This window comes from Monomorium pharaonis, chromosome 6, assembly GCF_013373865.1.
Source record: "Monomorium pharaonis isolate MP-MQ-018 chromosome 6, ASM1337386v2, whole genome shotgun sequence".
Classification (NCBI taxonomy): domain Eukaryota; kingdom Metazoa; phylum Arthropoda; class Insecta; order Hymenoptera; family Formicidae; genus Monomorium; species Monomorium pharaonis.
In genome coordinates, this window is record NC_050472.1 from 26,002,722 (window position 1) to 26,020,620 (window position 17,899).

Sequence of the window (17,899 nt, forward strand, 5' to 3'; positions counted from 1 at the left end):
CTATCGAATCGCCCATCGTGACGAGAGAGGAAAAGAGGACAGACACGGCCCTTTTTTCCGGTCGGGTTACCTTTTTTTTGCGCGAACAAAAGTTTTGAACGCGCACGACTTTTTGTATTTTTCGTGCCTCTCCGATCACGCTATTCCGATCGCTTTCCTATCGTTCTTTTCGTAACCTCCTTTACTCTTCCCGATTTTTATAATAAAAAAAGAAGCGCGAAACACGCGAGACACGAAACGATGATGGCCCTACTTTTTTGGCTGGCGAGATTTTATATTTTTGGATTTTTTGCGGCAATAAAATTTCCAAACGACTTAATCTAGCTCTCCCGAAATCTCCTAAAAACTTCAAACGTCCTATCTCCCAACCCCCTCTTTTAGTGTGCCCACAATCATTTTTTCCAGGTGCACGCAGCCACGGATTTTTCAGAAGCTGATAACCAATTTTTGAGCTCAGCTATTAAAAGATGAAAGAAAAGAAAGAATTTTCTTACCGTTTTTTACAGGGCCTAATCGCAACTCTCTCTTTGTTCGTTGCCGTTGGTTTTTTTCACCCCCCAGCCCCACTTTTAAAACTTGGATATCTATTTTGACACGCTAATTAATATCTAATTATACTCACTCAAGTGTTTTTGTCTTTCCTTAAAGCATTTGCAGGAGGATGATCCAGGTTTTGAACAGCTAGTTTTTAAGATTTATATTCACATTATCGTAATATATCAATATTAATAATATGTACTCATTACACTCAGTGTTCTTTCTGGTGGTTACCGTGGTTACGTCAGTAAAGATGTTTCGTTTCTCTCCTTTAGTTTATTAATTCACTCTTGTCACGTGTTATGAAGATAGAAGTCAGGCTGGCTGCCCCGCGTGCCATTATTTCCGACACTTTTTTTTCTTTTTTTTTTATTATACCGCCACTTATAGGCCACATAAAACATGTAAATAACACTAAAGAACGAAATTAAATAACAATTTGTTACACGTGCAACAATCAGACGAAAGTAATGGCAATGCGAGGGACAGCTTGCGAGTGAAGCGCTTACGTATATATATATAAAAACTCTAGCGAATGTTATCTCACACACAAGAATATATATATATGAGACGCACTTTTTCACTATATATATATATATATTACACATATATATATTTCTATATCTCTGATATATAAGGCTCTTCTGTCTTTAGTTGAGATTTAGTTCTACCTATCGTTTGCACATGTTTAGAGCATGCCTTCGTTTGTTTAAAGATTCCTTAACTTCCATGATCCCAAAGACACAACCTCCCTCGAACTTGTTCCACTCTGAAGAAAAGGAAAGAAACCTAAACCGATTCCACCACCTCTCTCTCTCTCTCTTTCTCTCTCTCTCCGTCTCCAACCACCGAAATCCGCCGAACTGTGTCGAGTCTGCGATTCTATCACCTCCCGACGCAAATACGTTCATATTATATAACATCTATATCCTATGAATGGCATGCCGATGCATGAGACAGTTTTGCTTTCTGTTACTTCCCGTTCCTGTCCCGGCCGAGCGGCCTTCGGTTCCCGAAGGTACCGATCGATCCCGCATGTCGAACGTTTTTTCGTCCCCCTGTTACCGAATAACGTCCAATATGATTCCCCTTCCCATACAATAAATGAAGGCACCGAGGGGAAAAAAATTGTTTGCACGATATTTATATAGCAGTCGCTGAAAAAACAAATCTCCACGCGGTCGTTAGCTACGATATTTCCCCGGGAAATCATTTAATCGTAACGATAACTTCTCTCGGTGCGGAGGCGGGACGGTGCGGTACGACCGCGATCGTTAAAAGTTTCACAGCGCAAATAAGTTAGAAACAACAGATTGTGAGATTGTAAAAAAAGTATTTGAACGAGAGAGAATTACGAAAAAAAAACTTTTGTCCGGTTTCGATTCGAAAGAGAAAGGGAAATAAGGCGCGCGAGAGAGAAATGAAGTAATAATCGTCACAAGCAAGCGCTACTCTGTTTATCTCTAACGGGCTATGAAGACATTCGCGTTGGACACGTGCAGAGCATCATTTGTCGCGGGGGTATTATACCGGCATGATTGTTGAACGAAAAGTCGTACCGACGCGTCCGTAACGATCTTCCCGTATACCTCTTTCACCGTTCGCCATCACCATGGAACGCTCTCCCCCGTATCCTCTTTCGTTTCTCTCCACCCTCCTGCCTGCGCTCCCGCCCCTACGAGCTCCCGTTCTCGGAGCATTATCCCGTTCACGGAGCAATTGATCCGGTGCCCGTTTACCCTCCCAAAGCAGACTCGGCAGAGCGAAGCGAAACGATAAAAAGCACTGCTGAAAGCACCCTGCCGTGTAAGCTCGCACATTGTCAAGCACAAAGATTCACCGTCACGTGTATAGCATATATATATCTTATACGCATACGACTACTATTACTGACTATCATCGTTCACTACCGAAAGGTATCACGTTACTGCTAGATGATATTACATATATACTGTCTCTCATCGTATATATATATATACACGTATGTGTGCACGGGCACCTTGCAAAAATCACGTAAAATCACGCGCACCCTCCGGCACCGTCTGTTTCACATTTACTACTTCTCGCACCCACCACGCACGCATACACGCACCATCCCCCGCGGAGTCTCGCGGTGCTACGCGCGGACGTACACGCGCGCTGGTCCGTAGTCTTGCCCTCCCTGTGCACCGGTTCTCAAGAGCACAAGCACCCGCTTTCACCAACAATTCGGCTGCGAGATAGCACGTAGCATTCACACGTAGGGCACGCGCGCGGGCGTGTGCGACTTGGATATGCGTATATACGTAGAGGCGTTAACGCTCACGTGTTGCGTGAGCGAGAGCACCGTGCACAGCAGCGGTTATACACGTCCGAATAAATATTATTATAGACGATGCAATATGTCGTGCCGCCGAGCACCAGCACTGAAAGCACCCTCGAAAAGCACCCCCACTGTCGACTGTCGTGCAACCTGAAGCTCCTTCCTGAGGCGATCTCGAAATGGCGCGATGCAAGAGCCATAATCGAGATAGTAACGACGAACGTTGTCCGCATCGATAAAAGCGCGGCTTAATAATATTCGTCGAATTATATTACCGTATCGGATGTTAATCTGTAATGAATACTTACGGAAAAGGGGAAAACAAATAATCCGCATAAGCCGATTGCGTTAAAAAGGAAAATCAGGAAGGAAACGTGAATATTATTTTACGTACAAAGAATCGACTCGTGCGGATGCCGTTTTTATAGAAAGTTTACTTTTCCGTAAGCATACAAGAGTTTACAACCGATACTGTGTATAATGTCACGAGGAAGATTACAATCGATGATTGGATTGCGATTCGTTTTTTTTTTCGAGACCGCGACAGGAAGGTGTGCGCGTGAATGCGTGAGTGATTGTGTAAAAGGCTACCGGATGGAAGAAGGACGACACGCGTAAGAAAGCGTATACGAAAAGTAACGGGAAAAAAAGGGAAGTAATCAATCACAAAGGGAAACGGTATACAATAAAAATTAAATCGAGAGTCCACGCGATTTTCTCTGCGCCCAAACGTCCCCGACGAAGAAGAGAGTCGGATAATTTGTACACCGAAAAAAATGGAAAAAAAAAGAGAAAGAAACGTTCGCGAGGCGTTTTCTTGGAAACATTTGAATACCAATACTCATCAAACCTATTTCTGATTACATTCTGATTTGTAGTCACAATTTTCGTGAATTCGACGAGTAAATCGTTTCCAACGACGACTTCGCCTCCACCGGAAACGATCGATGACTTTTAATGTTCGCGTCAACGCGGTGAATATCCCTTTTCTTTTTCAACAGCACGCATAAGAAGTGAAAATGCGAAACGCACGCTTCAAGGTAAAACTCTCAGTTTCTGTTCGTGCGTATCCAGTGCGGATGAAATGCGCTATGTCTATAGAAAAAACAAAAAAGAAAGAGACTTACCGTATGCTGCGCTGACCGCACGGACGAAATCCGGACATATGTAGACTGCGAACACCAGGTCCCATTAATTTTCATTACGTAATCACTCGACCGTCGTTTTCTATATTACGTATATCTTCGCTCTCTGCATGCGAAACTCTGATCCAACTTCTGTGTCTCTCTATAAGTGAAACATATATAGTACTTTATTATTCAAATGATACTTCGATATGTACGAAATATATTCTATTTAAATGCCATATATAGCATCTCTTTTTACATACGTATTCTATTTTTTTATCTCGAAAACACACACACGTTTTTTTACATTAGTAGAGAAGGTATATAATTATATATGTAAATGTGACTTATTTCTTTTTATATACATCTCTTTTAAACTTCTAATCAGCGATTAAAGCAACGCTCCTTTCGTAGGCGTAATGTTAAAATTTTTTAAAAGCTTCGGCTGCCCGTTTCATTGTTCCTGATTGTTTCCTCCAATTTTTTACTTGATACGTAAACTCTATCATTGTTATGTCCCAATAAAACGCATGATTTATGACAGTTCGTTTCCTTTAGCTCGACCCAGCTAGTTCCACCAATTTGAATTAGACATTTTAGATGTCATCGACAGTTTTGACCACACTCGATCATCGACAGGTACGCGAGCACGATTCGTTAATCAAATAAACGACACGGCTACCTCTATCGGCCGCGTCTCGGTAACGGCTGTCGAAACGTATTTACGCGTTCGGGTATTTTACGCGGAATTTTGTGATTTTTGCGTGGATGAATGCGCGGGTGGATGTTGATATTGAGAGAAAGAGAGAGAAGAGAGGAAAAGGGAAAGAAAAAAAAGAGAGAAGGGAAGAGGAGACAAATAACGGGACACATTTTTATGATATCCCAAATGGGAGAGTGGTCTCACTCTGTCTGTCTCCCTCTCTCTCTTTTTCTCTCTATTTCATTCTCTCGATTTCTCTCTCGCTCTCTCTTTTTCTCTAATTTACCCTGCCTCCCCTTTGCTGAAACGACAAAAGTTTTTGATCGAGCTGTTGTTTTTTGCGGGTGACTTTTTGGAGTTGCAAAAAAAAAAAGAAAGTAAAACAATTTTTCCTCAGAAGATACTCCACCCCACCGACATGTATCCCGATCTTGTATCGTGAATTTTTTGACTACATACGTAAAATGTCAGGAGAGTGTAATCGCGAGTTTTTCTGATGACTGCCCATTTCTATAGAATACCGTAGTAATAACGAAACCTTTTCTCTCGTTTGATACATCCTAGAAACCGTCCACCTTATTCTTTCTTATGGTTTCTCCTACCTATAGCTTTCTTTTCGTAGGCATTTTATCATAGGTCTTCCCTTTGATGACTCGTGTCGGGGGAGGAAGAGTAGGGTGAACATTCGAAAGATTTCGACGCTCTAACAATTATTGTCACCTCACAATTTTTTTCGGACAAATTTTAAAAAAAATGCGACAACATTTGGCCCTCGTGTCCCGCCCCCGACACGAGGCAGGTGAACACATTGAGCCTTTAGTTATTTCATATTTGGAGTAGTGATTGCGCATGCCAAAAAAAATATTCTCACGTCTCCCGCCTCTCTGCGACCAACTGCAACTGAGGGCCAAGCGATCATTCTTTTTTTGGTCTATGTAACGATCGATTGGAATCATAAATCTTGTTGCCACCGACATTCGTTAGCAGTTGCGAAATAAGTGTGATTGTCAATCGAGCGCATGGGACCCGAGCGAAAAGATCAAATCGAGCGAATGCGAACGCGTGCCTGTTTCGAGAAGAGAAGGATCTAACGAGATCTCTATATACATTTTTTTTTCGTAAAATCGAGAATATAGCAATTACATAGAGAGAGGGTCAATTTTGATGATAATTAATCAGTAGTGTGCTACCCATTGATATGCCTTAAAGATTAATTAAATTACACTATAATTCTATTCAATGTACGTGCGAAGTTGACACGAATTTTTACGAGTTTTTTTTCCCACTTTTTTGGCGACTTTTGGGGCGCAGCTGAAAAAAGTGAGTATCCCTTAGCTCGTCTCGAGTTGTGCCATGACATTTTTCTATACCGTCTATTTTTATTTCACTTTTCCTTTTTGTCATCGTCTCGTTTTCTGCATATGTACATTCTCATTTTGTTGTTTGTCGAGAGAGTTCAATCTCGAAGTGTCGTCCTACAGTTATTTTTTGTCTTTTCTTATTTTTTTGCTGCAGCCAGTGAATATATTATAACATAATCTTAAGGAACATATATATTATATTACATACATTATAACGCTGCGACTGCGCGCGCTCGCCATCCTTCTTTTTTGCGCTACATAGCGAAGTTGTAAGTGTGATCTTGATCTTACTTGACTGTGTATACATGCGAGAGCTAGAAGCAGAGCGAGCACGCGATCTACCAATCGCTTCTCATCAAGTTCGCGCTACGACGATTCAGTTTTCTGCGTCGGAATTTTCTTGTATGTACTTTCGTTGCAGCACAAATTTCATTTTTTGCGAATCCCTCTGCCGTAGAGCTGCTGTTATTGTTACATATTATATCGTGCGGAAGTAGGTATTAGGCAGTGCTGGCTCTTTTATCTGGATTTTTATTTCTGTTTCACCAAGTTTTTACGTTTCCCATTTCTCTCTCACAACGCGCCAATTAGCCGTTTAGTGAATTACGACGAATACTGGACCGTCCATGAAACAATTGAGTTATCTTGTTTCGCGAAACATCTGCATCCTGGTGGCATCGCGACGTTAGAAGTGTTTTAAATGCGAATGCGCCGAGTGGCAGTCTCGTAACTTCAACGGCCGTGGCTGTAAATAAACGTTGTAAATAGGCAACGTGTGTATATTTACTGCCACTGCCTCGCATTCGGTCGAGGAGCAAGATTCCCGCGATTCGTCGTTGCGGCAACTTTCATCCCCCGGCGAGCGTACTCGTTGCATTCGCAACCCCCCTCGCGGAAACTCGCGTGCAACTAACTATCTACTTGGTCTCTCAAGTCATGGACTCTCCAATATTGCTGCTGTATTATCGTGTCCAACCGTTACCGCGTACTTTACCGTATGACGTGTCTACGCGCGCTTGTATATGCAAAATCGAACCGAATACGCGCGGGCTAAAAAAAAAACTTGAAAAAAAAACGAAAAGAAAGAGAGAAAAAGCATTATTGGTATTCAAATGGAGGATTGTAATCGTATCAGGGGCGTAGAGCATGGGGTACAACGTGCCTCGTAATATTGTTTGTACGTCGTTTTGTCCGTGTGTGATTGGCGGCATGTAATTACCTTCTCCACTATTTTCATCGTCTTCTAGTTTTCCTTCTTTTTTTCTTTCTTTCTTTCTTTTTGTCTTACCGGCTTTCTTTCGTTCGCGACTTTATTTTACTTATGATTTCTCTCTGCAATCGCCGCTACTTTCGTTTCCTTTTTCGATTGTATCTTATTGCTACCTCGTTCTCGCTGTCATTGACTATTTTTTTCCTTTCCATTTACAGCGACGAATTGGACGACGGATGGACGGTCGCGAAATGTAGAAGAAACGTTTTCGCATTGTACAAAGACTGATTCTACTTCTCGCTTTTCTTTCTTTAAATACGATTTTATCGTACGACAAGGGTACTTTGTCGCTACTGACGCTTATCGCTTCTCACGTTGTTCTTTGCTTCTTGGAATGTAAATAATGACGTAATAATCTTCCGGCAGACAGGACAGAATGACTAACATATTCTTACATTAATTTTCTTCCTTTTTTTTCCAATCGTGTTTCTTTTCAGTTTCACACAAAGTTTTTATATTTATTATTTCAGGTTTAGTAAATCCGTTATTTATTAACTCCTATCCGCGTACGTCTGTGAGTGTACATGGGCGTGTGTCTGTGAGTGTGACGTCAAACGAGCGTAAAGTGCACGAATTAATTATGGATTGCGTTACAGTGCCGGGGGATCCTCAGTCAGTCCTAGCTACGGCGATCAACTCAACGGCGATACGCGTCGAGTGGAAGCCACCGAAAGTGAAAGATCAGAATGGCGTTATACGGGGGTATCACATACACGTGCAAGAAGTGAGGGAGGAGGTCAGTTTGCGGCTGCTGCACGATCAATAACGTAGCGTTAGAAGTTTTGGGCTCTTATGCGAAACTTGCTGATAAAACCCTTTATCTTCACTATCATCTCTGTGTGTTCACGGTGCAATATTATCGCGTATCCTTTTATCCTTGCTAGTCCTTGTTCAAGTATTAATAAGACATATATGTCTTAGGTAACATAAAACCGCAATATTGAAATTTTTAACACGAATACACAGAAATCTTTCATAACAGATTCATAATAGATAAAGAAGCTATTTATTACGATCACTGTAAAAATGGCGTCATGAATAGAGAATATAGGAAATCCCGTTTTATATAATCTCATAAATATTAAAATGTGAATCCCAGTTTTATTCATTTCTTACCTTATTATAAAGTAAGATGAAGACCCATCCTCTACAAAATAATCTCAACAAATTATCTAAATATCTTTTTTACATCTTACGTGTTCAATATAATAATCAAGTTGATATTTAAAAAAAGTAGATTAATAGTATTGTAAAACTGCAATCATCGCACTATCATTAATTGATCATCATTTAACGATATTTTTCAGCGATATCTTTTATTTTTTTTTAATAAAAGTAACTACAAATATGTAGATAGGGTAGAGAGCTCGTAGTACAAGTTGTGATGGTTTCCTAGGGGAAAGATCTACTGAATGAACCGATACGTCGAGATGTGCACGAGGATGGTGTGCTGGAAGTGAATATCACCGGGTTGCAACCGGACACGAAATATTCGGTGCAAGTGGCAGCATTGACGAGAAAAGGAGACGGAGACCGTTCGGCTCCAGTACACGTTAAAACCCCGGGCGGTGTACCAAACAGACCGCAGGTCAACGTAAAGTAAGAATCGTTTATTTTAAATTACAAGTATTCTACTTTTTATAAACGACTCGAAATGCACGTTATTTTTTTCAGAGTCCTGAGCAGAGGCCCTGACGTCTTAGAGCTCGAATGGGGCCAGCCTACACAAATCTATGGTAACTTGCTGGGATATCGTATTCGATACGGTGTAAAGAATCAAACGCTCAAGGAGGAATTTATCCAGGGCACGCGTCAGCATGCGTACAAAATTACAGATCTCGGTGAGAAAAAATCAACATGTATCATTGTCCTATATCGAAAAAATAATATCTTGTTATCTCATCTTTGTTGTCTCATATAAGAATAATATGATCTCATATCAAATGTTCTTCATGATATACGATATATACTTTCTCTTTCTCTGCATGTCTAATACAATATTATGCTTACTACGATAATAATCATTATTGCTCTAATTATTGGATAATTTTTAAATTAAACTTTTGTCAATTTAATGAGTTATTCAATAAATAAATCTATAGGAGAACAAGGCGTTGATTACGAGTTCAGAGTAGCGGGCAAAAATGAAGTCGGCTTCGGTCAAGAGACCGTGCGATACTGGTTCAGTCCAGAAGGCGAACCGACGGGGCCACCAACGAATCTATCGTACTTCTTTCAAACTCCCGACACGGTGTGCGTGACCTGGGACAAACCGCTTCGACAGCACAGAAACGGCCAGATAATCGGATACGATGTGCAGTTCAACAAGAAAAACGACCATTCTACCACTATAGATAGAAATACGACCAAAACGAGAGCAGTATTCACTAACCTAGAAGAGAACACTGAATATGTCTTTCACGTGCGAGCGCACACGTCGCAAGGCAGCGGTCCGTACTCCGAGAAAATCACGATAATGACAGAAAAGGATATTGGCCGAGCTCCTATGTCCGTAAGAGCCGTGGCAACATCGGACTCCAGTGTAGAGGTATGGTGGGAGCCAGTACCTAACAGAGGAAAGATCGTCGGTTATCAGATTTTCTACACAACAACCGCTGTGGAAGATCTTGATGAATGGAAACAAAAGAGTGTCGGTTTGACGGAATCGGCGGATCTCATCAATCTGGAAAAGTTCACGCAGTATGCTATAACAGTAGCGGCGCGCTATAAGACTGGTCTCGGAAGACTCAGCGAGACAGTCACGGTAAAAGTGAAACCGGAGGACGTACCGTTGAATCTCAGAGCGCCGGATTCGTCGACGCATTCGATGGTCCTTTCTTGGACCCCACCTATAAGACTGACTCCGATGAAGTACAAAGTCTCATTCGACGCCGTTAAAGAATTTGTGGATTCTCAAGGTATAACGCAAACGCAGCTCGTACCCCGTAGACAGATTCTATTAGAACCTCACGTCACAAGTACGACAATAAACGAGCTACAACCGTTTACGACTTACAACGTCAACGTGAGCGCTGTACCACGCGACGGCCAGTACAGACCACCGGCGAAGATTACAGTCACGACGCAAATGGCTGCGCCTAAGCCGATGGTAAAACCGGACTTCTACGGTGTGGTTAATGGCGAAGAGATTCAAGTTATCTTGCCGCAAGCTTCCGAGGAATATGGTCCGATCTCGCATTATTATCTCATTGTTGTGCCTGAAGATAAGAGTACGGCCGATAAACAACCAGATGAATTGACTGAGGATATGATCACCGGACAAGGTGCCAAGCAGGAAAGAGAAAATGCGCCCTATATCGCAGCTAAGTTTCCACACAGAGATATTCCATATACGTTTCACTTAGGCAGTGGAGATATTTATGAAGGATATGAAAATCGGAAGCTCGCCAAAAACAAACGTTATAGGATATTTGTACGGGCCGTAGTCGATACTCCAAGAAAGGTAGTGATTCATACATAAGGAGTGATAACTCTTATATAAATGATATGTAATTTATGTTTGTAATTACAAAAAAAATTTTTTCAGCATTTATACACGTCGTCACCGTTTTCCGAATATTTGTCGTTGGACATGAGGGAAGTACCTCCCGGCGAACCACCACGTCGACCAAATCCCAACACACCTTCGGATGGAAATCCGGAAGTTTCCGTAAAAACCAGTGGTCAAGAACCAGGCATGGTATGGGTAGTTGGTCCTATAATCGCAGCATTGATGGTCAGCGTTTGCCTTGTGCTTTTATTTGTCATTAAAAAGTGAGTTGCATTTTGTAATAAAAGATTTGTAAAAAAAATTATATTAAAATTTACAGATGAATCGGACGCATATCAAATTTGTCTTTTAATTATTTTAGACGAAGACAGCCGTGCAAAGCGCCGGATCAAGCAGCCGTTACACGACCGCTCATGGCAGCAGACATAAGCTCAAATCACGCGCCGTCAGATCCAGTGGAAATGCGGCGATTAAATTTCCAAACTCCTGGCATGATCTCACATCCGCCGATTCCTATTAGCGAACTAGGCAATCATATTGAACGCCTGAAAGCGAATGACAATCTAAAGTTCAGTCAAGAATATGAGTCAATAGAGCCTGGCCAACAATTCACGTGGGACCATTCCAATATGGAAGTCAATGCGTCAAAGAATCGTTACGCTAATGTAATCGCGTATGATCATTCACGAGTCATCCTTCAGACAGTTGATGGTATGCCAGGCTCTGATTATATCAACGCCAATTACTGCGACGGTTATAGAAAGCAGAACGCATACGTGGCGACTCAAGGACCATTGCAAGAGACATTCGGGGATTTTTGGCGCATGTGTTGGGAATTGCGTACTAGCACAATTGTGATGATGACGAAATTGGAAGAGAGAACAAGAATAAAATGCGACCAGTACTGGCCTACCAGGGGATCTGAGACATATGGACAAATGACTGTAACCATCAGTGATATTCAAGAATTGGCGACTTACTGTATTCGCACATTCCAAGTTTGCCGCGCAGGTTATTCTGAACGACGGGAAATAAAACAGCTGCAATTTACAGCTTGGCCCGACCATGGCGTACCAGAACATCCTGCACCGTTCTTACAATTCTTGCGCAGAGTTAGATCTCTTAATGTGCCCGAAAGTGGCCCATTAGTGGTACACTGTAGCGCGGGCGTAGGAAGAACTGGTTGTTTCATTGTGATCGACTCGATGCTAGAAAGGATCAAACACGAGAAGATGATTGATATTTATGGCCACGTCACGTGTCTACGTGCTCAGAGGAATTACATGGTTCAAACAGAGGATCAATACATCTTTATTCACGATGCCCTGCTAGAGGCAGTAATTTGCGGCAACACGGAAGTACCAGCTAGAAATCTACATTCTCACATTCAGAAGCTCATGCAACCGGAAATCGACAATATAACCGGAATGGAATTGGAATTCAAAAAGCTTTCCAATATTAAGGCTGACTCGACCAGATTTATATCCGCAAATCTGCCATGTAACAAACATAAGAACCGACTGGTTCACATTCTGCCTTACGAGTGCACCAGAGTATGCCTACAACCACAGCGTAATATCGAGGGATCTGATTACATAAACGCGAGCCTGATCGATGGATATCGCTATCGGGGTGCCTACATAGCTACACAAGGTCCACTGTGCGACACCACTGATGATTTCTGGCGTATGCTATGGGAACATAATTCCACGATCGTTGTTATGTTGACGAAACTGAAAGAGATGGGCAGAGAAAAATGCCACCAGTACTGGCCGTCCGATCGATCTATCCGTTATCAATGTTTCGTCGTGGATCCCATCGCGGAATACAATATGCCACAGTACATTCTGCGAGAGTTCAAAGTGACGGACGCGCGCGACGGGGCCAGTCGCACGGTCAGGCAATTCCAGTTCATCGACTGGCCGGAACAGGGTGTGCCGAAATCCGGTGACGGTTTCATCGACTTTATCGGACAGGTGCACAAAACGAAGGAACAATTCGGCCAGGACGGACCGATCACTGTACATTGCAGCGCCGGTGTAGGAAGGACGGGTGTTTTCATAACGCTCAGCATCGTATTGGAGCGAATGCAATATGAAGGTGTAGTCGACATATTCCAAACTGTAAGAATATTACGCACGCAACGTCCAGCTATGGTTCAAACCGAGGTTCGTAAACTTTTTTCAGTTTCAGTTCTTATGCAAAATACAATAAATGCGTGTATATAATTATGATATCATTTGCGATATTCTTGTCACAGGATCAGTATCAGTTCTGCTATCGAGCTAGTTTGGAGTATTTAGGCTCCTTCGATCATTACGCCAACTGACAAGTCGACACTCGCGAGCAGAGGGACCTGTCAAGAGACAAGCGTGACCGGCAGAGAGGCGAGAGAGATATCGAAAGAGCAAAAGTACGACGTGTCTAGTACAATAAAGTCGTGTGACATACTCGTACCTTCCAGGGACAAATACAATAGCAAATACGATTATTAGTGTCGTGGGCAGTTAATATAGAGATGAAATGTTTAGTCAATGGTGTTGCAGTAAATGCGAATACGCCGGAAATTTTCACTTCTGCATATAGCAAATGCCCAAAATCGTGCTAAGAGGCATTCGGTTTAGATTAACCTTTTTTTAGAAACTAGATTTGAAAGTTCCCTCGCGCACAGTGATGCGAGTCAAAACTGCCGTTTAGAAATACGTACAATACACGTGGTTGCAGGCGATCGTGTCGTACGATATCGCGTAGATATGTTCTTTTTTTACACGCGAACAAAGCGGAGTTCTTAATTTCCAAGCAATTCCACACATTTCTCTTACGTCAAAGAATCAGCTAAATATAACAATGTAATCAAAATTACAAGCCGTTGTTATCGCGTAGGATATTCGCGAATTAGTGAATTGGAACATATCCCATCGTCAATCGATCATTCTCAAAAGCATTTTTAAGATCTAGATAGTCTAATTTTAAGATAGACTGAAGATATTACGACCATATCTCTCCTCCACTCGAAACATAGTGCATTTTCCATATATGTTATCTCTTACAAACTGAGACAGTGAAGATCAAAACCCTTTCCTGTTTATTGAGGGTGAGAGTGCTTCCTTCAATAGCGAATTGCATAGAGGAACGAAATGGTTTCGATGTCGACGTCCATTAGAAAAACAGAATACCGAAATGTACGATCAATTGCATGTATGAAACATACATCATGAAAATAAAAACCTACCATTCACCGTACGAGGTATATTCTACGAGTACTTATTATTGTAGAAAGAAAAATGGATTGAAAAATCAGACTTTCTCTAGCCATTATATAAAAGAAAGAAAGAAAGAGAGAGAAAGAGAGAGAGATGAAAATTTCCGCTCACAAAAAAAAAACAAAAATTGCCATACTGCCAAATTGACAATTATTAACGCTGTACTCATTATGAATAGTAGGGATCTTCTCATTATAATAATGTTAGATAGATTATAAGAAATTGTTTTAAGGATAGATTAAGCGATGCCATTAGGGAAATGAGGATGAAAGAAGAATTCGAGTGAAAGAAGGATGAAAGGAAACGGTGCCTATTCAATGAAAAATGCGCAAGCGAGTTTGCGCATGTTTCTATAAAAGAAAGAAAAAACTAATTTAAATAGAAGCACTGTATGTTGAATTCATGTACCTTCCGAGCCCTCGATACCCTTGTGTACAAAGTTCCAACTATAGTTTCTATCTTGCATATTTCTAATTGCCTTTCAAATTTATTGAAATAGATAGTTATAAATTCAGTTATTTTTGCATCGATTCAATATTTTTTGGCTTGCAAAGTACCTTATACTAAAATCAAATTTAAGCGGAGTATTCATATTATATATTAAATCATCGACATTTATAATAAACGTTTCCTTTTTCAAATACCAAATTAATGCCAAAAATAATGAAGAACATCGCTGCATGATATATTTATTACGGTAAAATCTATAAAAATATTTAATCCGACAATTTTATGAAATTTTCTGATAATTCTATAGAATCACTGGAAATATTGATGAATTTAATAATATATTCGAATATCTTTGTAAGATTACTGATAAAAATTAACTGTTTTAATTTTATCAGCAATAAATATACTTAATTAATACATTGGCATAACCAATGATTCTGCTGAATCACAGATGATTTTATAAAATCAATAATTAATCACTTTTACCGTAATATCTATTTTGTATAGATAATAACGACTTCGGATACATGTATTGCAATTTAAAGTTGCAAACTCTCCAGTCTACGAAGACAATAATTGTGCGCTCGATTACATCTTCGAAATCTATATATTATTCGGTATAGCAAATGTCTCTTATAGCTAACATTTTAGAAAATACCATTTTAAAAAATTGTACATGTACAATAACGAACGCGTCATCTAAATAACACAATTTATCAATCATTCTCTGGTATTTTGGCATTTTTTTGGCTATCACAATTCCACACTTATAAAATATTTCTAATATATTGAAACTACATGAATAATGTCACAAGAAAATGCATTTCTATGGAATGATTTTGCTCGAATATACTCCTTTTACCGTTAGTTCTTATGGTTCGAGGGTCAGGAACTGTGACTAAATGTACATAAATGCACCGTCTGTCATTAGCAACATTATATATAAATATATAAATATATACATATATATATACATAAAATGATAAGTAATATATACATAGATATATATATATATATAAATATAAATATTATTAAAAAATGAGAGTGTGTATAAGGACATGGAGATGTTTAAAAAAAAGATATGAGTATTTTCCAGACTACCGCGTTAAGTTTTAACAGAAAAATATGTGTAATCTACTCAGTACGTTGTATCTATCTATAATATTTAATTTTTTCGAGACTTTATTCAATTTTACACTTTTTTATATTATTTTAAGTAGAGTTTTTAATTATATTTATGGCATTGTGTTTTAACAAATGTATTTCTATACAATGACTTTCAAGCAAAGTGTTCCTTTATATAGATTAAATTCTTAAAAAAATTGCTTATTCTCTTAATGTTTTTTTTTTCTTTTATTAACAAACTGAGGGCCATTTAATATAGCATTTAATATTCTTTGTGTTTGAAAAAGTACTTAATTTATTTTATTAATATTAAAATGTGTGTATGTAATTATACAAATGATTACATCAAATTTTTCACTGCCTGTTAAAATTTACAACCATGGCATTTTTCACTAATTTATAGTACATAATGGTAATAATTGTAATACTATTTGTAATAACAATAACATTATAATGATAATACTAGTTATAGAAATAATTTTACGATTTGCCTTACGTCTCAAAGTACATTATATAATACTTTAAATTAACGATATATATATTTTTAAGTTATCACGTTAAGCATTTTGCAATGGCAACAGATCGTTTATTACAACTTAATATTTGGCCTTCAGAATGTAACCATAAGCAATTATTTATTTCAACATGCAGCGTTTTATTTTGAAAGAAATGTATATTTATACAATATTTTTCATATAATGAATTCTTTTATTTCATTTTTAAAATACATAATATGCTTTTATTATGCGCGTTTTCAAGCAAATTGAGTTGTGAATATTTTTTAGGAAAAGATCTTGTAGTAGTTTTATTTTTTTTTTGTGCATAAATTCAAGGGTTGTAATCGATATTTAAAGACTCACACTCCTCAAGATATTGTTAATTGACGAAATGTTATTACACGGTGTATGACTGAATAATGTTTATTAGCTCTATTGATTTTATTAGCTCTCTCACAATATTTTATTGACAATGCTAAACTTAATGTTTTACTAGGATGTAGGAATGGACATTTGAACAATTTATAAGTCGTACATTGGAAAATTTCATATGTAAATAACATTACCTTATTTCTACTGAAATATTTTCATGTTACTATTGTAATAACATAATTAATCATTCAAAGTTCATGAAATAATTTTACTTACTAATTTTGGTGCAGTAGTTCTTAATGGAAACTTCTAATGGGAACATTTTAGAAGAAAACCAATAGCTCTTAAACTTTAAAAGTCAAACGCCCTGTATACATACTGTGGTTTTTATTATAATATTCTTAAAAAGAGGAAAAGACTTTTGCTAAATAACTTTTAAATCATTATTATAAGTATTCATCTGTAACAAATCATTGAGCATTTCATCCCATCAAATATTCTTCTTAGAATACTGTAAAGCGTATATTAAGTTTTAATAGCATTAAACTTGACAGGAACTTTCGTGAGAACTTATGAATTTGAATGTAATTATTATCAATACACGTATTTTGCCAACTTTCTTAATGGCTTCACGTTTAAAGTCCCAAGCTAAAATATGTTACGAAAAAACGAAATTGAATTATTGTATAAATATACTACTAGTTATAAGTTGATATCTTTAATCTATACTCATTAAAATTACAGATACAAGGAAGTCCACAAAATATTCGTACATTTATATTATAACATAATAATTGTAATGTTACACTAAGTTTTTTGTATCATTCCGAAACTTTCGTGTATGTTGTATTTTAGTACCGTAACACTTGTTAGTCTTTATAATTTTTTAACGATCTAAAATGTATAGCAAAACGATGTGTGGTTTGTTGTATTCTTCTTCTTGAAAACGTATACAGCTCGCGCGTGTCTTCAGAGCAGTTTTGATAATATAATAAAATACAATCGGCTATTATAGCTCTGTGCAATATAGCGAGTTCGTTATTGTGTATAAGATCACCTCAAATTCATCTGTAGATGAATCAGTAAAGTGACTGCGTTCGCGCGGATCCGAAGAAGAATATGAATTTAAATGCAAAGAATAAGTCAAATACTAAATATCGTTGGAAGAATGGGAAATTATTTTGTGATACTTTCTTGCCAGAAAGAATACAACAGGCTGAGATTTAAAAACATGATAAATGCAATGTTACTAATTAACAACTATACAAAATAAATATTGTGTAATAGGAAAAGTCTGTTGACAAGGAAAAATACCGTGTACATTATGTATTGCCTTGTGGCATTAATAAACTAGTACTAACATAAAAGACGTTTCGTTCTC

At 38.6% G+C, this 17,899-nt stretch overlaps 1 protein-coding gene across 11 annotated transcripts in view; it reads left to right on the top strand.

Annotated features, from left to right (window-relative positions):
- Window positions 1-17,880, top strand: part of LOC105840160 (tyrosine-protein phosphatase Lar) — a 403,816-nt gene extending 385,936 nt beyond the window's left edge. For 7 of the 11 annotated variants that reach the window (XM_012686967.3, XM_012686974.3, XM_012686970.3 and 4 more), the window contains 8 exons: window positions 5,981-5,989; window positions 7,897-8,036; window positions 8,697-8,899; window positions 8,975-9,141; window positions 9,403-10,763; window positions 10,848-11,074; window positions 11,173-12,979; window positions 13,072-17,880. In XM_012686967.3, the coding sequence (XP_012542421.1) occupies window positions 5,981-5,989; window positions 7,897-8,036; window positions 8,697-8,899; window positions 8,975-9,141; window positions 9,403-10,763; window positions 10,848-11,074; window positions 11,173-12,979; window positions 13,072-13,140 (3,983 nt within the window). In that variant the 3' untranslated portion in view covers window positions 13,141-17,880. The remainder of the gene's footprint in view (window positions 1-5,980; window positions 5,990-7,896; window positions 8,037-8,696; window positions 8,900-8,974; window positions 9,142-9,402; window positions 10,764-10,847; window positions 11,075-11,172; window positions 12,980-13,071) is intronic. The other 4 variants (XM_012686969.3, XM_012686975.3, XM_012686972.3 and 1 more) reach the window with 1 other exon arrangement.
- The last annotated feature ends 19 nt before the right edge of the window (window positions 17,881-17,899 follow it).